The 23,988-nt window shown below is 43.9% G+C and overlaps 1 protein-coding gene across 1 annotated transcript; it reads right to left on the bottom strand.

Annotated features, from left to right (window-relative positions):
• Positions 1 to 9,067: 9,067 nt before the first annotated feature.
• Positions 9,068 to 12,320, bottom strand: LOC132389950 (gastrula zinc finger protein XlCGF26.1-like). Its single transcript, XM_059962513.1, has one exon. The coding sequence runs from the start codon at positions 11,583 to 11,585 to the stop codon at positions 9,855 to 9,857; it is 1,731 nt and encodes a 576-aa protein (XP_059818496.1). The 5' UTR covers positions 11,586 to 12,320; the 3' UTR covers positions 9,068 to 9,854.
• Between the last annotated feature and the right edge of the window lie 11,668 nt (positions 12,321 to 23,988).

Below are 23,988 nucleotides of genomic sequence, written 5' to 3'. Positions count from 1 at the left end.
TGAAAGTCTTTCAGAGAGAAAAATCAAACTCCCACCCCACCCCCCACATCAACAAGAACGGCATCCCGATCATCAACCCCCAAAACCCACCCCTCCCGCACAAAACGGAACAATAACATCGATCCGCCCCCCCCAAAAAAACAACCCTACCCCGCACAACTGCGGAGCAGCTGGTGTCACCAGTGTAGAGGCGGCCGCATCGGGAGCAGCGGACACAACGGGCGTCCCCGGAAGATTCACAGGTGAAGTGTCGCCTCACCTGGAAAGATGTTTGTACAACGGAGAGAGATCGGCCGTCCGGCCCTTTCACTGTGACACCCCGAACTCCACATCAAATCCGTCCAAACGAATCTGGGCGAACTTTAATGACCAATAAATATAATTCCTCCCAGCGATCAGCTCTCTGAATGATTCCCTGACTCTGAGAGGAAGGGGTGTCTATGGTCCACAGTGTCAGGGTGTTGAGTTTACCAGGAGACAAAGACTGCAGGGACGAGAGGTTTTCTGTTGACTAATACACTGTGTGTGGACCCCGCTGGCAATTCTGGTGTTGTGACCCGAATCGAGACAAACACCACACTGCCCACTCCACCAACAACACGGCACAGCCGGACACATATCAGGGGACTTTATATCTCACAACACTGGATTCAGTGATGAAACCCGAGATTAATGTTGTTGTCCCACTGGAATGATCAGAAACGTCCATTCAGGTGTTTTAATTACAAGCGCTCCCACACCGGTAACGTCACACACGCGAATTTACGCGCCTGACGTCACACATGGCCTGCCCTCACGTGCGTGGTGTCTTACATCACCGACACGCTGGTGAGCTCGAGCTTTATCGGTTTAACGGCTGAGCCACCAATCGCGTGACCGTCCCCACCCCCACCGCTGTAAACCAAAGCTTCAGGGGCTGCGCTACTCCCATTGATGCGAAGCAATGTCAATCACTGGTTACAACCAGTAATGGAGGCAGACAAGCCAAGTGGACATTGCCTCGCGGAAACTTTCCCACTAAAGTGTCAATCTCCCGTCAGGGCGGAGCAAATCCCAAAGTAAATGTTCGCTTTCTGATTTATTTCCATTTCCGTCCAAGGGAAGTTGCGGAGTTTGTGAAGCATCTCCTGAGGCCGGAGTCTGATGTATCACTGAGAGGTAGGAGGAAACCGCTCGGCCCATCGGCGATTCCGGGAGAGAGGAGGATGATTTTACTGAAAGGATGAAGATGGTGTGAGAGGGGGCGGACAGGATGTTTGTCCCGGTGGGGACAGGAGGGGCTCATCTCTGGAAATGTCTGAGCCCACGGTGGTGGCGAGCAGAGGGATTCACCACATTGGGGGGGCAAACACCGGCACACTGTTGCCCTGCAATTGGAGCCAATGGTCCGCGCAAAGTGACAATTATTTGGGTTTTGTTGAGACTGTACCTGGAATATGGTGTAAAATCTGGCTCCCCATACTAACACGGGTTATACAGACCAAAGAACAAACTGCCTGAGGAACTCAGCGGGTCGGGCAGCATCTGTGGATGGAAATGGACCGTCAACATTTCGGGCCGAGACCCTCCCTCTGGACTGAGAGTGGATGGGAAATAGTCAGAGAAAGGAGGTGAGGGATGGGGATGGGGCAAGAGCTGGGGAGTGAGAGGTGGATTCAGGTGAGGGGCGAGGTGGGAAGGTGGAAATAGTGACAGGGGTGGGAGGTGAGTGGTTGGGGCAACACGGGGCTGCGGAAGATGGAAATTAATTCTGTAGAGGATTAACAAAAAGGTTAGAGAGTATTTGTTATAGAGAGTGCAATGAAGATTCACCAGACTGATCCCTGGAGTGCTGAGGTCATCATATGGAGAAAGATCAAATGCGATAACACTTTCACTTAGGACTGAGAGGTGAACACATTGATATGCACAACATCATTACCAGTTGAACCAGGGATCCCAGTCTCTGAAAAAGGGGATGGACTGTCCCGGACTGAGATGAGGGGAAACGTCTCCATTCTGAGGGTGGGGAATGTCCCTAAAAACACACCACAGAGGGCAGTGAAGACTCGGTGATCGTCCTCACATAAAACAGAGGCCGGCAGAAATGTGGAGACCGAACGGATCGAGGAAATGAGCATTGTGCAGAAACATGTGAGATGAGAGAGCAGCCGCCATTTTGTTGATGGTTAGCGGGGCTGAATGGCCTCCTCTTGCTGTCTCTCACTTGATGTTTCAGTGTTCCTGTCCAGTGAGGCCAGAGGAATATGAATAGAAATTAGTGTTTATAAACATGGACTGATTTAAATGAACACTGAACATTTCCTGTTTGAGTCTGAATTGTGTGTTGTATTGGGATGGGAATTGAGCCCAAGACTCTGTGACCAGGGGTTGGGGGGAAAGGGACAGGGAAGATATGGAGAGAAAAACTAAACATGTATCTGGTGTAAGTATGGAATAACGTGAGAAATGCGACGGATGGGTCGGGCAGCGTGTGAAGGGTGAGGAGCAGAGACACTGGTTCAGGTGTGAGACTCTCCACCCGTCACCTATCCCGTTTCCTGTTCACGTTTTTCTGCAGATCTGCAGCATCAGCGGGTCACTGCTCTACATGTACGTGTAGCTTCACCTTTCACCCATTCAGACAAGGCAGTGAGATCTGGATCTGTCGCTTCCTCTCATTGTGGGTGGACAATGTTCTCTTCCTGCAATATTTTCAGCATATTTCATTGAAATGTTTTTACCTGCTGAAGTGCAGCCAATGTTTCTGGATGTGTGACCCCTTTAAGTGAGAATTTAGCCTTTTGATTTATCTGAGCTTCTCATAAATGTGTACAGTTCAGCTAAGCTTCACTCCAGAATTTCCAAAGCAACAACCCAGTCAGTCAAATAGTTCCACACAATTAAAATAGTTTATTACATTTGTATTATTTTAAATTTTGTACTACTTATTTAATTTAACTATAGAATGTGTATATTTTCTTAACTCATAGCTGTTAAAATCTATTGTTATGAGTTAGTTTCTACCGCTGCCACAGAGACAACAAATTTCATGACATATGCTGGTGCAATTAAACTTGATTCTGATATTGATATGGGAGACCCACCACCGGTCACCTGATCCCAGTTACCGTAATGTGAGATTGAAGCCTTTTCTATTTATTGGTATTCCTCAGAAAAGGCAACAGTTAAGTTTCCTTCTGTGGTTCCAAAGCAGAAGCTCTGTCTGTCTAATATTTCTGCACAATTAAAATGGGGATATTGTTTATTATCATCATGTACTGAGCTACAGTGAAACTCTTGCCTGACGTACCATCCACACAGATCAATACATTATGACAGTACATTCAGTTGATATACGACAAGACAATAACTGTAACAAAGCATTATGGCTGCAGAGAAAGTGCAGTGCAGATAGACATATGGTGCAGTGTCACGTCAAGTTACATTGTGAGGCCGAGTCCATTTTATCATTCATTTTGCTTATAACCGCAGACAGGAAGCCAACCTTGAGCCGGGTGGTACGCGCTTTAACGCCTTTGTATCGCTTACTTGAAGAGAGAGCGGATTTGCAGCAAGAATGTCCGGGTTGTGAGGATCATTGAGTACATGGCCTGCTTTTCCGAGGCAGGGGAAGTGTAGGAAGAGTCCATGGAGTGGAGGCTTGTTTCTCTGATGTTCTCTTCTCACCAAAGTACTCTGCAGTTCCTTGCGGTCATGGGCAGAGCAGTTGCCATACGAAGGCGTGAAGTATTGACAAGAAGCTCAGAGACCTCGGCCTTCACCCCATCTTGTGCAGCTGGATCCTGGTCTTCCTGTCAGATCGCGAGAGTGGGCTCCCTCACTCTGTCTCTCTGACCCTCAGCACATATACCCCACAGGGTTGTCTCCCTGGCCCCCTCCTTTACTCTCTGTGCACTCACAACTTGTGTCGCCACTCACAGCTCCAATCTGTGAATTTAATTTGTTGACGACACTACATTGATAGGCCTAATCTCAAATAATAATTTTCAATCAATCTCCTGACAAGACTTGGTCCAAACAAATTTGTCACCCTTCTTCAGGAGATTAGTCAGCGGAAGAGCGATACCAGCAAAGCTCTTACAAAGTTCTTACAATAATATCCAACCATTCCCTGAAACCTTCCAAGAGCCTTGTTACCAGTCGGAATAGAAACTTCAGAAAATTACCTGGACTTTTGCCTGAACAGAAGCCAACTTGACTTGACCTACAACATAGCCATCATAGGTCACAGTGGCATGGCCAAGTTCACTCTTAGCTAAGTTAACTGTAAGGCTGGCCTGGGAAAGCCTGTCAAACAGCTTTTCTACTGCAGAGATATGCTCTTCCCAAGTGTCACTCCCAGTGACTACGTCATTAGAACAGGTATCTGTGTGTTCCAACCCTCGAATTACAGAATCAACCATTCTCTGGAATGTTCCTGGGGCATTTTTCATTCCAAACGGCAAAACATTGTAATCGTACAACCCAGATGGTGTCACAAACACAGAAATTTCTCTACCTCCGTCCGTCAACGGAACACACCGATAATCTCTCAACAGATCAATCTTTGTTAGAAATATAGCTTTTCCAACCTTACGATGCAATCATTCAACTGAGGGATAGGATAGGCATCTGTTATTGTTACTGCATTTACCTTTCCATAATCAGTGCAAAATTTAGCAGAGTTATGCATATATAGTTTTAAATATATATGTCCCAAACTTAGGTGGTAAATGATACAATCTTACGCTGGTGTGGTAAGGATATTCAGTTCAGTTCACGGGATTGAAGTGAGTGAGAGATTTGGCATCCAAGTAAACAGGTGTCGATGTTCTCCGAATCTTCCAATGTAGTCAAATGCGAGCAACTAAAGAGCTTCTTCTTCAAGTGAAATCTACCAACCCAGGCAAGGGTTTCAGCAGATTTCACAGGGTTGCTCTCACATGCACTAATAGTCACAGACCGATTTCTCATAACTGATCCTCAACCCCACACGCGAGAGCATTTAAAACTTCACTGACAACTCTTCCCACTAGCCTTTGTGTGTCTGCCTGTCCTATGAAACAAACAGCAACGCTCCTTTAAATACCATTGTGCTGAACACCAGCTGTCCATCATGCAGGCCCTCCGCTCTATCTGTCTCTGTAACAAGCTGCTTGTGCTTGTCTCTCTCTCTGTTTTACAGACATGGTTCTTAGAGGCAGTCCATAATCACAGGCCTAATAATACCATTGTTCAGCATATATTCAATTTCTTGCTCAGCCAATTTACACTCTTCTACATTCATACAATATTCATTGTTACAATATACAATATATTCATACAATACAATATTGTTTAATTGGGTTGGCTTGACCAATATCTACGTCATATACTGTGACCGGAGTTTGCTTGGGAACGATGGGAAATAAATCTTTATACTTCAGAATTAATTCCTTCAGCTGTTGTTGTTGCTTTGGCTGCAGATGAGCCAACTTGTTATCAATGATTTCTTGAACAACCGAGTTCATTAGCTTAACTGGGACAGTGTTTGGCTTGTGAAAAGTCTCGGACGAGTCAATTGTTTCATTCTCAGGGTTGCCAGGTTCATATGTTTTGACAACACTCACAGATGGTGCCTGCTTGTCAACATAAGGCTTTATCTTATTTATGTGTACCACCTGTGTTTGTTTACGTTGGTCAGGTCTTTTAATAACATAATTCACATAGTTAACGAGAGATTATTTCATGCGGTCCATTGAGTTTCGCCTTAAGTGGATTCACCCACATTGGAAATAAAGCAAGCACCTTATCCCCCACCTGGTATTTTCTTTCGCAAGCCCACTAATCAAACCAAAACTTCATTGTGTTTCGAGAAATCTTTAAATTTTGTCTTGCTAGACTACAGGACTGGTGTAGTTTGATTTTGAATTTCAAAACATAGTCTGACAAGTTAACATGTACATCCCATCAATCCACTGTTCCTGTAACAAGGTCAAAGGTCCCTCACTCTCTGACCAAATACAAGTTCAAATAGACTAAAGCCCAGTGATTACTGTACTGACTCTCTTACTGCGAACAAAAGCAAATGTATTCCTTCATCGCAGTCTTTTCCATTTTCAACACAGTATGTCTTAATCATTGTTTTGAGGGTAGAATGAAATCTTTCTAAACCCCTTGTGATTCTGGATGGTACACAGACGATGTAATTCGTTTAGCTCCCAGTTCACAAACTACCTGCTGGAATAATCCAGATGTAAAATTACTTCCTTGATCAGATTGGATTTCTTTGGGCAAACCAAATAAAGTAAAAAACTTGGTAAGAGCCTTTGTCACAGTTTGAGCTTTAATATTCCTGAGAGGTAGTGCCTCTGGGAATCTGGATGAGGTACTCATAATAGTTAGCAAATACCGATGGCTTCCTTTAGTCTTTGGCAATAGGCCAAAACAACCCACTATAACTTTGGAAAAGGGTTCACCGAATGCAGGTATAGGCTGGAGTGGGCCCGTTGGTATGACCTGATCAGGTTTACCCACAACTTGACAAGTGTGACAAGTTCTGCAAAAGATCACAACATCTTTCCTCAAATTAGGCCAGTAAAATTCCTTCATAATCCTTTTTACAGTATAATTCACTACAAAATGGCCACCAAAGTACATACTGTGGGCCAAAGTTAAATTTTCAGTCCTGTAAACTTTAGGAACTACAACTTGGTGAACAATTGGCCATTCCTCACTTGCAGGTATAGCAGGCGGCATCCACTTCCTCATTAACACTCCATCCTTGAGATAATACCCTACTGGCACTTTCTTAATCTCATCATCAGAAAGAGCTGTTTCTTTTAAAGCTTCAATCTCAGGGTCCCGGTTCTGTTCTGCTATAAACTCCTTCCTAGACAGGGATAAATCTTTCTCATCAGACTGTCTACATGAATACTGTTTAAACACTGAAGGCAGAAAAGTCCCTGACAAGTCAGCATAATCTGAATCCTGATTTTGGCTATCATGGGTATCAGAATCATGCTGCACAGAACTGTCTGCGTTGGCAGACTTTTTAGCCATACTGTGAGTTACTGCGCAGGAAGGATAAATGTTAAAATCCATCTGTCGGTCGACAGTGGTTGGCTTAGTTGTCAACTGCACTGTAGGAACAACTTTACCATCTGCCAGGTCATTCTCTAACAGCAAAGTAACATCTTCCACCAGTAAACTGGAGCATAATCTGATCTTAGCAGGTCCCGAAATCAACCCTGACTGTAAAGGTCCCTTGTGCAAAGGCACAGAAACCACGCCGCCCCCAATGGCTTTAATAAGATTTACCTCACCAGTGTCAGTCTCATCACCAAACTTTAGAACGCTGTCTCATATAAGTGACTGAGAAGCCACAGCATCTTGAAGAATTTTCACTGGTACCTTCGCAAACCCTTCCTGTACTAATACAAACCCATCAGATATATAATAATCAAATCCCTTCTTAACTCAGTCAGAACTCTCAGTCCTTAACTGAGTCTCAACAGAATGTTCAGAACCCTGTGGGGTTATCGGTGCTTCAACATACTGAACACAGGCATTCGGGACTGGTTCCTTTTTCTTTTTCTTCTTCAGATGTCTTGCTAGACTACAGGACTGCTGTAGTTTGTTTTTGAACTTCAAAACATAGTCTCACAAGTTAACATGTACATCCCCATCAATCCACTGTTCCTTTAACAAGGTCAAAGCTCCCTCACTCTCTGACCAAATGCAAGTTCAAATTGAACAATTGGTCATCATATGAGCAGCTTTCTTACAATAGTAACAAGTAAGACCAGAATATTTCTCCTTCAGCTGCTTCCCTTCATCCTTACTCGTGTCACTAGTCCCAGCTTTAATTTCTGGTTTACCCTGGTGATCCCTGCTACTCTTTTGGAAACTCGTATTCTGGGTAACTTTAACAATATGAGTTAAAGCAAACTCATCTGCTGATCTAGCAGACTCCTGCAAAGTGGCAGCATCCTTTTCATCTAAATATGCCTTTATGTCATCAGAGACGCATCTTTCAAATTGTTCAATTAAAACCAACTCTTTCAAGCTGTTAAGATCATCATTTATATTCTTATATGTGCACCAGTGGTCAAAATACACACACTTCTCATAAGCAAATTCCATATAAGTCTGCCTCACAGATTTCCAAATGTCTAAACTTTTGCCTGTATGCTTCAGGGACCAACCCATAAGCTTAGAGCACACCCTGTTTCACTATGTCAAAATCAGCTGCTTCATCAACTGTCAAAACAGAATATGCTTGCTGAGCCTTCCCCTTAATTACACTTTGTAAGAGAATATGCCAGTCCTCTTTTGGCCACTTTAAACTCTGAGCAACCTTCTCAAACAGCTGAAAGTATTCATCAAACTCTGCCTCGTAAAAAGGAGGTACCAATTTAACTAACACACACAAAATGCTGGAGGAACACAGCAGTCCAGGCAGCATCTATAGGGAGAACCACTGTCGAACCACTTTCCTCATGTTTGTTCTACCAATTTAACTTACTGACTGGCCTCAAACTTATCACCAGAGTCTAATGCCAGACCCCTTTGCTGCATTCTCTCTATATTTTCCAGCTCTAACACCCTCTGTCTTTCTGCTTCCTCCCTCTGTTTTTCTGCCTCTCTAGCCTCAAACTGCCTCTGCCTTTCTGCAGCCTCCATCTTTAATTTTTCTATCTTGTACTGGACCTCCAGCTCGCTAAGATTGCTTTCAGAAAACACCTCCAACTCCTCCACTTTAAACACACCCTCAGATAAATAATGTTCTGCTATTATCCTCTTCATATGTGCTCTCTTCATTGTCAATTTCACCTTTTACCAAGACTCAACAACTCAATCCTACTGGCATCCTCTAATGCCTCAGAGGTTGAGGCTTCCGGAAATCTATCAACATCTATTGATGCTGATATTCCACACACAAATAAATCAAAAGGGATTTCCCCAATGAAATCAATAATTAATCAATCAATATGCTCCCAAATCTGTTCATATCCAGGACACGCCCCCAATTTTGTTATGAATTGTAACGCTTTAGAAACGAACCAGCAGCAATAGACGACACCTGAAGACAGTTTTTGATGATAAAAGGATCTTTATTAGAATCTAGTTATAATACAGTAACTTAAGCAAGATAATCAGAAGTTATGTGTATATATGTGTGTAAATATAACTTCCAAACTATTAAGCTTGGGGGAAACAAGGCTTGATGTGTTAGAGTATGAAAGTTCAGTATAACCACAGAATAGATGATGAGAGCGATATTTGTAATCCAGGGTAAATGGCGAGAGAAGGCAAATATGTCGAATTCCACAGGCTCCACCGTGGTAAAACGAGACAACAGTCGCTGTAGATTTTATGCTTCATCGTTCCAAATCCACATACAAATTATCACTGAAAGTGACTTGTCACAAGGGGTATCATCTTCAAGTGAATTATCACATCAAACCCAGACAAGGGTTAACACATAAGTGGTCTTCACAGGATACGCCAAATCCGATCCACACCCATGGATCAAACGAGTTGATAACCACACATTCGATATATGGTGAATCGATAATTAACCCACCCTTGTGGTCACAGGAAAGTTCCAAACAGTGACCCTCAGCCACTAGTTCCCCGGTTCCAATCCTTCCACTTTTCCTCCTTCCTCTCCATCTGAGTGTCTCTGTCCTCAGTTAAAACTAAACAAGCTGTGAGCAAATTAAACAACCTGCAAGTCAGACTGACTCACCATCCTAATTTCTGTCTCTCTCTCTTAAAATGACAGTCCACAGCAAACAAAACCTAGGGATTCATAATAACGGCCACTCCCCATTGTGAACTGACTGGTGTGCCAGTAGTTGGGATGACTGAGTGAATCCTTTCCCAAATTATGAACAGATGAATGGCTTCTCCCCGGTGTGAACTCGCTGGTGTCTCTGTAGGATGGATGAATCAATGAATCCCTTCCCACATTCTGAGCAGGTAAACGGCCTCTCCCCAGTGTGAACTTGCTGGTGACTCAGTAGGGTGGATGAATGAGTGAATCTCTTCCCACAGTCTGAGCAGGTGAATGGCCTCTCTCCAGTGTGAACTCGCTGATGACTCAGTAGGGTGGATGACTGGGTGAATTTCTTCCCACAGATCGTGCAGGTGAATGGCTTCTCCCCAGTGTGAACTCGCTGGTGATTCTGTAGGGTGGATGACTGAGTGAATCTCTTCCCACATTCTGAGCAGGTAAACGGCTTCTCCCCAGTGTGATCTCGCTGATGACTCTGTAGGTTGGATGACTGAGTGAATCTCTTCCCACAGACTGAGTAGGTGAATGGCCTCTCTCCAGTGTGAACTCGCTGGTGACTCTGTAGTGTGGATGACTCAGTGAATCCCTTCCCACAGAATGAACAAGTGAACGGCTTCTCCCTAATGTGAACTCGTTGGTGACTCTGTAGGTCGGATGACCGAGTGAATCTCTTCCCACAGACTGAGCAGCTGAATGGCCTCTCCCCAGTGTGAACTCGCTGATGACTCAGTACGGTGGATGAATGAGTGAATCTCTTCCCACAGTCTGAGCAGGCAAATGGCCTCTCTCCAGTGTGAACTCGCTGATGACTCAGTAGGTTGGATAACTGAGTGAATCCCTTCCCACATTCTGAGCAGGTGAACGGCCTCTCCCCAGTGTGAACTCGCTGATGTCTCTGTAGGCTGGATGAATCAATGAATCCCTTCCCACATTCTGAGCAAGTGAACGGCCTCTCCCCAGTGTGAACTCGCTGGTGACTCAGTAGGGTGGATGAATGAGTGAATCTCTTCCCACAGTCTGAGCAGGTGAATGGCCTCTCTCCAGTGTGAACTCGCTGATGACTCAGTAGGGTGGATGACTGTGTGAATCTCTTCCCACAGATTGTGCAGGTGAACGGCCTCACACTAGTGTGAACTCGCTGATGATTCTGTAGGTGGAATAACTGAATGAATCCCTTCCCACATTCTGAGCAGGTGAATGGCCTCTCCCCAGTGTGAACTCGCTGATGTCTCTGTAGGCTGGATGAATCAATGAATCCCTTCCCACATTCTGAGCAGGTAAACAGCCTCTCCCCCGTGTGAACTTGCTGGTGACTCAGTAGGGTGGATGAATGAGTGAATCTCTTCCCACAATCTAAGCAGGTGAATGGCCTCTCTCCAGTGTGAACTCGCTGGTGACTCAGTAGGGTGGATGAATGAGTGAATCTCTTCCCACAGTCTAAGCAGGTGAATGGCTTCTCCCCAGTGTGAACTCGTTGATGACTCAGTAGGGTGGATGACTGGGTGAATCTCTTCCCACAGATTGTGCAGATGAATGGCTTCTCCCCAGTGTGAACTCGCTGGTGATTCTGTAGGGTGGATGACTGAGTGAATCTCTTCCCACATTCTGAGCAGGTGAACGGCTTCTCCCCAGTGTGAACTCGCTGATGTCTCTGTAGGCTGGATGAATCAGTGAATCCCTTCCCACATTCTGAGCAGATGAATGGCTTCTCCCCAGTGTGAACTCGCTGATGTCTCTGTAGGCTGGATGAATGAATGAATCTCTTCCCACAATCTGAGCAGGTGAACGGCTTATCCCCAGTGTGAACTCGCTGATGAGCCATTAGGTCAGATGACTGAGTGGATCCTTTCCCAGAAGTTCAACAGATGACCAGCCTCTGCCTGGTGTGTTGTGAACTGACTGGTGTGTGCACAGGTGGGAAGACTGACCGAATCCCTTCCCACACACGGAACAGGTGAATGGCCTTACCCAGTGTGAACTTGCTGATGTACCTTCAATCGAGATAACCGAGTCAATCCATTCCCACTGTCTGAGCAGGTGAACAGCCTTTCCCCTGCGTAAAATGACAGACATGCTAGTTGGCCAAAGGACCGTGTGAATCCCTCCCCACAGTCTGTGAAGGACAGATGGTCTATTGAATCTCTTGCTCCACTTCTTAAGTATCTAGTCAGAGACAGCAAAACTGGTGTGCCGTGTTTGAGAGTCTTTCCTTCTCATTTTCAACCTGTAACAAGATTTACAAAATCCATCAATGGGTGTAGGACAACATTTCAGATGAGATCACTTGAGTTGCCAAGGTTTGAACTGGTATCACACTGTTACAGTGAGGTTCAACCCAAGTTGGAGAGAGAAATTATCTCCTGACTGGGCACAGTGCTGGTATCTGGAATGACCATCAATTTCCTCATGCTCTTGTGTCTCTATAGGAATGGGCATTTCTGCCATCTCCAATTTGTACCTTGGCTCAGTTTGACTCTATGCATTGGTATTATTCCCGGTTCCTGCTGAGCAGCATTGGTGCCTGGCCCCACAGGTACTGAAACAGTCTCATGCAAATAGTCTTTCTTGATGTGCAACTGGGATTTCCCTTAACTTAACGTGCCACAGTTTTAATGCCATATATAAAAAAAAATTCCTGCTGAGATGAATGGTTGGTCTTCACAGCTGTTAAAAGGATTTAGAATGAATTTTTGTATTATTTCAGGTTCTTGTTACAGTAATAGAAAATTACAACACAGAAACAGGCCCTTTTGGCCATCTAGTTAGTGCTGAACTACTTCAACTGCACACTCCCATACCCTTACCATTTAGGTACCTATACAAAGATCTTAAAAGCTGAAATTGCACCACTTGTGCTGGCTGCTCATTCCACACCCAGATGACCGTCTGTGTGAAGAAGTTACCCCTCATGTTTCCCTTAACGTTTCACCTTTCACCCTTAACCCATGGTCGCTGGTTGTAGTCCCACCCCATCTCAGTGGTAAAAGCCAGCTTGCATTTACCCGAGCTATGCCCCTCTATCACAATCAAATCTCCCCTCAGTCTTTTATGTTCCAAGGAATAAAATCCTGATCTGTACAATCTTCCCAAGTGCTCCAGACCTGGCAACATCCTTGTGAATTTTCAATGAACTCTTTCAACCTCTTTTACATCTCTCATGTAGGTAGGTGACCAAAACTGCACACAATACTCCAAATTAGGCCTCACCAATGTCTTGTACAAAGTCAACATAACATCCATCTCCTGTACTCAGTACTTTGGTTTATTAAGGCCAATGTGACGAAATCTTTCTTTCCGTCCCTATCAAACTGTGACACCACTTGCAGTGAATTCCCAGTGAATCTGTATTCCCAGATCCCTTTCTTCAACAGTGTTCCTCAGTGCCCTCCCATTCACTGTGTAAGACCTAGGTCCTACCAAAATGCAACTTGTCTCAATTAAATTCCATTTTGCATTACATAACCCATTTTTCCAGCGGGTCCAGATCACACTGCAAGCCGTGATAGTCTTCCTTGCTGTTCACTACACCCCAATCTTGGTTTCATCCACAGAGTTGCTGATCCAGCGAACCATGTTAACATCCAGATTACTGATATAGATGACAAACACCAACAGATCCAACAGTGATCCCTGTGGCACACCACTAGGCGCAGGCCTCCGGTCAGAGAGGCAACCATCTGCTACCACACTCTGGCTTTTCCCAATTTACTCATCCAATTTACTATCTCATCCTGAATGTTGAGTGACTGAACCTTCTTGACCAACATCCCATATGAGACTTCGTCAAATGCCTTGCTGAAGTCCACGTAGATATCCTCTGCCTTATCTTCATCCACTTTCCTGATAACTTCTTCGAGAGACTCTGTAAGATCGGTTAGACAGGACCTACCAGGCTGAAAGCCATGCTGGCTATCCTGAATCAGTCCACATTGATCCAAATACTTGTATATCCAGCTCCTATATGTTTTGGTCATGTTCTGTACTGAAACATTTTTGGAAGTTTATTTTCTCTACAATTTCTAAAGTTTTAAAAATTAATTTACAACCTAATAAATTGACTGTTTTATTTGGCATAATCCCTCAATATTTTCATGGTATTTCTCCATCAGACCAACATGTAATTGCATTTGTCACATTATCGGCCAGAAGGGCTATTTTGTTGAAATGGAAAGATGCTTCTGCTCCTACGTTGATACAATGGTTTTCTCAGGTGATGTTATGTCTTAGTTTGGCGAAAATCAGAAGTCAAACTTTTGATTCTCGATTTGATTTTGAGAAAAGGTGGAGTTCATTTGCCCACCTCTATCATCTGATTTGAGTTAATTAATATGGTTTCATTCTGATTTTTCTTTAAATGGATTTGAGTTAGTGGATTGATGTTTATTTTTTATGCAAGCGTGTATGATGTATAGCTCCGGGGTTCTGCTGCTAATGCTTTTTTTTGTTTTTTTCTTTCAGGTTTTTTTTTAGTTAACAGGGTATTTTTTTGCTTCTTTTTCTTTCAAAAAATATTCTTATAAATTTATTTTTTCTTATTATTACTGATATATTGCTTAGCTTTGTTAATCAGTTATTTGCTAATTTAATTTTTCATTGTACATAATGACATATCGACTTAATGTATCTTTTTTGTTAATCATCAATAATAATTTGTTTAAAAAAAGATTTTAAAATAAAATATCTGCAACCTGCACACACTTTCCAATAACTTTCCCACTAGTGATATCAGGCTCACCAATGTATAATTTCCTAGTTTATTTTTAGAGTCTTTCTTGAACAGTGGAACTACACTGGCTGTCCTCCAATCCTCCAGTTCCTCACCTGTCACTAACGGGGATTTAAGTATCTGTGCTTTGACCCCAACAATTTCTGCACTTGTCGTCCACAGGGTCCAAGGGAACAACTTGACAGGCCCTGGGAACTTATCCATGGTAATTTCCCTTAAGACAGCAAACACCTCCACCTCTGTAATCTGTACAGGGTCCATGGAGTTGATGCTGCTTTGCCTCACTTCTATATACTGTGTCCATCTTCTGTGTAAATACGGAAGCAGAAAAATATCTCCCCCATCTATTTTGTCTCCTCATATTCTGATCTTTCAGATGATTTTTTTTTTCGCTTGCAATCTTTTTGCTCTCAACGCATCTGCAGAATCTCTGAGGATTTCCCTTCACCTTGTCTGCTGGGACAACCTCATGCCTTCTTTTATTTCTTTCATAAGTATTCACTTGAATTTCTTGTACCCCATTTCTTCCTATTTACCTGTAGCTGGTATGCACCTCCTTTTTATAGATCTGGGAGAGGAAAGCCAAAGGGCTGATAGACCAGCATGGTGGGAGGTGGGGGTAAGGGGGGGGGGTGGAGACAGATGTTGTTCTGTCCTCAAAGTCAGGAATGAAAAAGTTGAGCATTGTGCTGTGAATATGCTGAGCCCGGTATATTTCAATACAAGTAGCAGTGTAGGACAGGTGGATGTGTTAAGGGCGTGGATCAACACCTGGAATTAAGATATCACTGTCATATTAAGAAGTTAGCATCTCGTAGGCCGCTTGTGACCCTGGCTATTTTTTTTAAAGGTCATAGCATCCATGAGCTTGAGAATAAGAGTATAAAGGCACAATTGCTTTCCCATGAGATAAGCTGAGCGGGTGAGCAGCCTTGGTGTGAGAAGCACATTGTGCCTTGTGTTTCTCATGGCTCCTGCAAGATAAGCAATTAGAGCGAGTGACTATTTACAAGGGCAGCAGACTTTGGGTGGTGGGCCTGTGTCTGTCTGCATCCAGACATAGTAGCAAATAAAACTGTTATACAAACAATTTATGACTGATAAAGTTAACAATACCCATCTGTAGAGAAACTAAGGGGGGTGAACCCACAGGTATCTGTGTACATGACTGCATGATATAAAGAGAACTGCATTTGCTTCAGGAGAGAGAGACCCTCGAAGCAGCCTCCAAGAGAGAGTGCAACCCACATGTGGAACCAAAGCAGATGGCCGAGATCTTAAATAATTTTTCATCTCTATTTACTCAGGAGATGGACAAAGGGTCTATGGGAGTGTGGGAAAGTGGCATTAAAATCCTAGACATGTACAGTTTAAAGAAGAGAAGTTACTTTGCTGTTCAACTTCAAACATAGAAGTCTACAGCATATTCCAGATTTTTCAGCCTCAAATGTGCCAACCTGTAACTTACTCTGGTAACTGCCCAGAATTTCCCCAGCGCATAGCCCTCTATTTTCCTAAGCTCCATGTACCTATCTAAGAGGCTGTTAAAAGACCCTACTGTACCTGCCTTGACCACCGCTACCGTCACCCACAACTCTCTGTGTATAAAAAACTTATGGCTGTCATCCCCATGGTAGCTATTTCCAAGCACCTTGAAACTATGCCCCCTCAAGTTAGCCATTTCAACCCTGAGAAAAAAACCTCTGGCTATCCACACGATCAATACCCCTCATCATTTTATATACCTAAAAAAGGCTCTAAATATAAACAAGGAAATTAAACCTTGCTTTGAGGATTTGTGAGGTATAGAAAATTATGAGGGTATGGATCAGGTAAATGCAGACAGCTTTTTCCACTGAGGTTGGGTGGGATGATAACCAGAGGTCATGGGTAAGTGGAAGGTGACCATTTAACGAGATAGTGTGGAAAAGCTCTTTACTGAAATGGTTGGGAGAGTGTGGAATGAGATGCCAGCGCAAGTGGTGAATATGACCTCAAATTCACGATTAAGAGAAGTTTGATAGGTACCTGGATTGTAGGGTTATGGAGGGTGATGATCCCGGAGCAGGTAGTTGTATTAGACAGCTTAAATGTTTTTTCGGCATTGACTAGATGGGCCAAATAGCCTGTTTCTGTACAGAACTTCTCCATATTTCTATGGCAGAGAAGTTGTCCAAACTTGTTTGGAAGGGAAAAGGTAGGAGGGACAATGGAGCTGCAATGGCTAGAGTTTCTGGGAACAATTCGGGAGCCGAGTGATTGATACATCCCAAAGAAGTGGAAGTATTGGAAAGGCAGGAGGACACAACGTTGGCTGAAATGAGAAGCCAAAGCCAACATAAAAGCCAAAGTGAGGGCAAACAAAAGAGCAAAAACCAAAAACTATTGGGAAGCTTTTGGAAACTAACAGATAATGAGTAAAAAAAAAAGTCAGATGAGCTCAAGGCTTGGAATTATGATTTGTAGTCATTAATGAGTCTTGGTAGCACCCTACAGTCTGAGGCATTCAGAGGAACAAAATGATCCGGGCCTCAATATCTCCTGAAAAGCACGGCTCCCCACACCAGGTACCTTTCAGCTTTTATTTTGGCAGGCACATTCAAACTCCACACGCTCAAAATTTCATTTCTGAAGGCCTCCCACTTACCATTGCCAGAAAACAGCCTGTCCCAAACCACACGTCAGATCCTTTCTGATACCATCCAAATTGACCTTTCTCCAATCTAGAATCTCAACCCGTGGTCCAGACCTCTCTTTTTCCATATTTACTTTGAATCTCATGGCATTATGATCACTAATGTCTGTCACCAGCCCTGGATCATTTCCTAACAGCTTATTGCATACTTCTGCATCGGGAATTCTACGTACTGAATAAGGGCACATTTGACAAACTCTACCCCATCTAGTCCTTTTACATTATGGGAGTCCTAGTCAAAATATGGAAAGTTAAAATCAGTTATTGAATCAACCTTTGTTTCTTGACATGGTCTGTGATACCCAAGGACATAGGGTGACAGAGGAAATGAAACACATTAACATTAGGAAGGAAATGGTGTTGAGAAGACTGATGGGACTGAAGGCTGACAAATCCCCAGGTCCGGATGGTCTGCATCCTAGGGTATTAAAGGAGGTGGCCCTGGAAATTGCGGATGCATTGGTAATCATTCTCCAATGTTCCTTAGATTCAGGATCAGTTCCTGAGGATTGGAGAATGGCTAATGTTATCTTTCTTTTTAAGAAAGTAGGGAGGGAGAAAACTGAGAACTATCGACCTGTCAGCCTGACATCGGTGGTGGGGAAGATGCTAGAGTCCATTATTAAGGATGAAATAGTGGCATATCTAGATAGCAGTGATAGGATTGGGCTGAGCCAGCATGGATTTATCAAGGTTAAATCATGCTTGACTAATCTGTTGGAGTTTTTCGAGGATGTAACCAGGAAGTTAGACGGGGGAGATCTAGTGGATATAGTGTACCTCGATTTTCAGAAGGCATTTGATAAGGTCCCACATAGGAGATTGGTGGGTAAAATCAAAGCTCATGGCATCGGGGGGAAGGCATTGACATGGATAGAAAACTGGCTGGCAGATAGAAAGTAAAGGGTAGTGGTGAATGGGTGTTTCTCGGAATGGCAGGTGGTGACTAGTGGGGTGCCACAGGGCTCGGTATTGGGACCACAGCTGTTTACAATTTATGTCAACGATTTGGATGAAGGCATTGAAAATAACATCAGCAAATTTGCTGATGATACTAAGTTGGGTGGTATGTTGGGTGACATATGATGAGGATGTTAGGAGAATTCAGGGTGACTTGGATAGGCTGGGTGAGTGGGCAGATACTTGGCAGATGACGTTTAATGTGAATAAGTGTAAGGTTATCCACTTTGGGAGTAAGAACAGGAAGGCAGACTATTATCTGAATGGTGTAGAGTTAGGTAAGAGATCTAGGAGTCCTTGTTCATCAGTCACTGAATGTGAATGAGCAAATGCAGCAGGCAGTGAAGAAGGCTAATGGAATATTGGCCTTTATTACAAAGGGAATTTCAGTACAAGCGCAAGGAAATCCTCTTGCATTTGTACAGAGCCCTAGTGAGACTACACCTGGAGTATTGTGTACAGTTTTGGTCTCCAGGGTTAAGGAAGGACATCCTGGCTGTAGAGGAAGTGCAGCGTAGATTCACGAGGTTAATTCCTGGGATGTCTGGACTGTCTTACGCAGAGAGGTTATAGAGATTGGGCTTTTACACGCTGGAATTAAGGAGATTGAGAGGGGATCTGATTGAAACATATAAGATCATTAAGGGATTGGATAAGATAAAGGCAGGAAATATGTTCCAGAGTCCAGTACCAGAGGGTATGGTTTGAGAATAAGGGGTTGGTCATTTTGGACAGAGTTAAGGAAAACCTAAGGAGTTAAGGAGAGTTGTGGGGGCCTGGAATGCACTGTCTTGGAAGGTTGTGGAGGCCAATTCTCTGGATGCTTTCAAGAAGGAGCTAGATAAGTATCTTATGGATAGGGGAATCAAGGGATATGGGGACAAGGCAGGAACCGGGTATTGATAGTAGTTGATCAGCCATGATCTCAGAATGGTGGTGCAGGCTCGAGGGGTCGAATGGTCTACTTCTGCACCTATTGTCTATTGTGATCTCCCGACAAATCTGTTCCTCCAAACACCACAGACTGTTGGGTGGAAACAAGTCCTAGTAATGGCTACAATATCATAATTCCCTGTCCTGAGCTCATCTGGCTTTCCTACGATGCTTCTTGCATTGTGATATACACAGCTCAGCACATTCATCGCACCATGCTCAACCATTTGATTGCTGACTCTGTCTGAGGTCTGAACAACATCTGACTGGTGTCAGAAAACAAACTCTCCCTCATTATCACAAAAACAAAGGAGCTGATTGTAGACGACAGGAGGAATGGAGACAGACTAACCTACATTGACACCAATGGATCTGGGGTTCAGAGGGTGAACAGCTTTAAGTTCTTTGGTATAAAAATCACCAAGATTTCACTTTGTCTGCACATACTGGCTATGTTGTGAGAAAAGCAAAACAGCACCTCTTTCACTTCAGACGGCTGAAGAAGTTTGCGATGGGGCCCCAAATCCTAATAACTTTCTGCAGGGACACAATTGAAAGCATCCTGACCAGCTGCATCACTGCCTGTTATGGGAACTGTACTTCCTTTAATCGCAGGAACCTGCAGAGAGTGGTGTGGACAGCCCGGCATATCTGCAGATGTGAACTTCCCACTATTCAGGACATTTACAAAGCCAGCTGTGTAAAAGGGGCCCAAAGGATTTTGGGGACCCAATTCACCACAAACACCAACTGTTCCTGCTGCTACCATCCAGGAAATGGTACCAAAGCAAAAGGAGCAACAGGCTCCGGTCATCATCTTCCACCAGGTCATCAGACTGATTAATTCATGCTGATACAATTGCACTTTCATGTTGTATTGACAGTCCTATTTATTATTAATTACTATAAATTACACATTGCACATTTAGATGGAGATGTAATATAAAGGTTTCTACTGTTCATGAATATGAAGGATGCACATAATAAAGTCAATTCAATTCAATCTCTCCACTATCTGTTCTGTCATTCTGCCTCCTATTCCCCTTACAATTTACATCACCCTCCCCCACACTAGCTCTAGCAAGCCTCACTGCTAGAATATTAGACACCTTCCTGTTCTGCTCCCCTAACTCACCAATCCCCTCTCACCCCTTTGACTTTCCTCTGCCAGGCAACTCCCCTCAACAGTTTCTAAAGTGGTCCACCTGTTGTTATGGGGGATGGCACAAGAGTACTCTGCGATGGCTATTTAACCTCATTTCCCTTCCTGACTCTCACCCAATTTCCTGTGTCCTGCACCTTGTGTGTAACTCACCTTTCTTCATGTAATATCTATCACGCCCTCCAACTGCTGGATGATCCAGAATTCATCCATTTCAAGTTCCAACTCCTTCAAGTGCAGGGTTACAAGCTGCAGCTGGATGCACATCTTGTAGGTGAGGGCCTCAAGGACACTGGAGGTCTCCTCACCTACCCACCAATGTCCCCCCTAATTTGTAATGACCAGTGTGCACATAAATCTTGTACTGTGCATTTTTAGCCAGTGACAAGATGTGCACAGTGAATTTTATATGGAGAGGCATTTATTTTAATAGCCAGCAAATCACTGTCGATAGGAACTTTGATCTCCTCTGGGTTCAATCGAGTTCATCTGCACTCTCACGCAACTGGTTTAACAGGCCTGGAACAGGTTGTTACGAAGGATGAACAGCTCTGATGGGCAGAAGGGTGCAGGGTTGCCCATGTCCCCCTCCCCTGGGAGAATTACAAACCGTTACTGTTGCCAGCCTGTTAATGAGAGAGAAAGAGATGGAGCAAAACATATTGGAATGGAACATTTGCTTCAGACAGGGGCTAGATAACACCGGGGGAGAGAGACCATATTATGACTCCTGTAAGACTCACGGCTCCGGAGAGGGCTGTTTACTTGGTACTATTCTGTTCATAAAAATTCCTCAGTGGACAGCCCGAGTGGGCTGGTTTGATGGGCTCAGCCATTGAAAACTGATTGACACCTGAGAGCCTGTGAGTAGGGATAAAAGTGAGGTCTGGGGATACACCTCTCAGACGCACCAAGCGACACACTAGTGAGCACTGTTTAAGTGTTGGAACCCACGAGAAAAGTTGGTGACATCATAGTCCGAATGGGGAATTTTAACTCACTGTGTTTATAGCGAGGCCGGTGGGGGCTTGTGGGTGTGTCCACCCTTGCCTGGGTGACGAGTCCACCATAGAAGAACGGTCTAGCTAAAGGTGATAGGGGTCATACCTGAATGGCCACAACAACACATCAATAGATCAAGATCGTAAAGGAAGGTTTGCAAGACAATAGCTGTTACTGTTTGCTCACTCTCTCTCTCTCCAACAATTACAACACATCAACCAACAACTACCTCAGCCTGTATGAACTGAACTTTATACTCACATATGACAATTCATTATCCCCTAGACAACGATAGCTTGTTTATTATTGATTATTATTATACCCACACTTTTAAGTTTAGTATTGCTAACGTGTATTATCTGTATATTTGCATTGTTGATATTGATTTGTATATTTTACTAATAAACACTGTTTTGAAAATAAACGGATACTCCTATTTTTGCTGGTAAGACACCCAGTTACGGGGTACGTAACAGGGTAATGAAGGATTTTCTCACCAGAGCTTTTGCACTTTGTTCATATGAGGTTTGCTTGCTAAATTACAGTTTAAAAAGTCAGATTTCCAAATATCACTCCACTTCTTCCCACTTGCAAATTCTCCAGCAACTTTTGCATCACCACAATCCACACAGGTAACACCAGTTTCTATATTGGACATAAATATTTCCCCTGAACCCACCCCCAAATGACTGACAGTGGTGAACTCAGTGATGGCAATGCCAATGAATATGAAGGGAAGGGCAGTAGTCTGTCTCATTGTAGTCTGGCACATCTGTGATGTGAATGCTACTTGATGCCAGGGCAATGGTGTTTGATATCATTATGTACCCAGACAGAATGAGATAAAACATGTTCTCACTGGTAGAAAAGTCCAGAGCAAGAGGAGTTAGAACAAGCAACACACACAAAAGGCAGGAGGAACTCAGCAAGCCAGGCAGCATCTATGGAAAAAAGTACTAATGTTGAATTCCGCCGGCATTTTGTGTGCGTTGTTTGCATTTCCAGCATCTGCAGATTTTTTCTTGCTTGTGATTGGAGGTAGAACAAAGGTGATTTTCTCAACTGGTGATGTAAAAGATTTTGTGCCCTTTCTCCGAGTTCCCAAGCTGGAGCTCAGCTCTGTCTGAGAACCATCGGTTCCCATTCCCTGGGGCCCGTGTACGGATCGGGGGCTGAGAGAGAGGGAAGAGAGCAGGACTCTCCTGGGGTTGCGGGTCACAGGAATTGCCCCGAAATCGGTGTTTAAGGTAAAGAGAGAGAATTGCTCTTACCTGCACTCGATACTTCAAAGGCCTTCTGAGTACTGTGCGCATGCGTCATACTCAGAGACGCCACAGCCCTGACGCCTGCGCATTTCATCTGTGCTTCAGTGCCGGCCAAAAACTCTAACGCAGGGGCTTATGGGTAGTTAAGGTGCCATTAAACATTTCTGCAAGCACTGGTTTAATGTCGGTACCTCATTTTTTTCGTGTGTATAGAAAAATCTGCAGCTGTTTTAACGCAGAAAGCGGCTCCCATAAACAATATACTCAGTATCAACGTGTATCTCATGCCAAAGTAAAATGCAGATCTGAAACGCAGTAGATTCTGCATTTGTTGGAAATACAGAGACGCACACACACACAAAATGCAGAAGGAACTCTGCAATTCAGGGAACAACTAATTAGCGGGGTACACAATCGAGCTGAAGGGGCTCCGCCTAAACGTTGTCTATTTATTCCTCTCCACATTTATTGCCTGATCTGTCAATTTCCACTAGTATTTTGCAGAAATTAACCACTTTTTTTTTCGGGCAACCTGTTTCCAAAAGTTTCCGATCTTTCTTTTGTAGCCACAGCCTGCTGGTCTGATTCCACCTTCTTCTCGTGAACTCCAGGCCCCATCTCTCTCTGGAGCCCCAAAGCCCTGACTAAGGCTGGCAACTCTTTGGTTTCCGACTGCACCATGGAAGATTCACTCGCTAGTCTACTATCAGACTTTAGAGATGCATTGTGTTGCGAGACCGCAGGTTCGTTTACTGTGAGTGTCACTTTAAGTGCCTGAGTGAGGCGGGACTGTGACGTCAGACACAAGCTGCTGCTGAGAGAGAGAGAGAGAGAGAGAGAGAGAGAGAGAGAGAGAGAGAGAGAGAGAGAGAGAGAGACAGACTGAGACTATTGGAACTTCAGCTTGTCACTGCTGTGGGTTGCAATGCCCAGAAAATCGGGTTCATGATCGGCACGCCGTGCACAACGGATGTGTGACTGTCACTTCGTATAATCCATATTTGTGAATTTGCTGGAGTATACTGTGGTATCACTTTTGTTGGCCCTTACCTGGTATCGGGGTGTTCTACGGTAACCACCTGAAGACGGTATTCCTGTCACTGTCACCTGGTGATAGTTCGAAGTGGATTTCGGAACGAATCAACGGGTAAGATCTTTGGCGACTGTTATTTCGTTTACCCAGCGTGGAATGTGTGTGGAATTCTTCGTAATTGCCCTCTCTCTACATGTTCGGGTGGATTTACAAATCTCTCCCCTCTCTCACGTATTCCGTGGATTACTGAACTTTTCTACTTTACCATTTTAGGACTTTAAGCATTGTTTCCCAAGCTTGATAGTTTGGAAGCTCTACATACATATATATACGATAACGCTGTTAACTTCTGTTTATTTCGTTTAATCTTTTATATTTGGAGTAGATACTGATAAAGATAGTGGATTTGACATCGAAACCAGACTCCATTAGTGATCTATTGCTGCTGG

The sequence above is a fragment of the Hypanus sabinus genome, unplaced genomic scaffold (genome assembly GCF_030144855.1).
Source record: "Hypanus sabinus isolate sHypSab1 unplaced genomic scaffold, sHypSab1.hap1 scaffold_716, whole genome shotgun sequence".
Classification (NCBI taxonomy): domain Eukaryota; kingdom Metazoa; phylum Chordata; class Chondrichthyes; order Myliobatiformes; family Dasyatidae; genus Hypanus; species Hypanus sabinus.
This window is presented reverse-complemented; position numbering and strand designations above follow the sequence as displayed.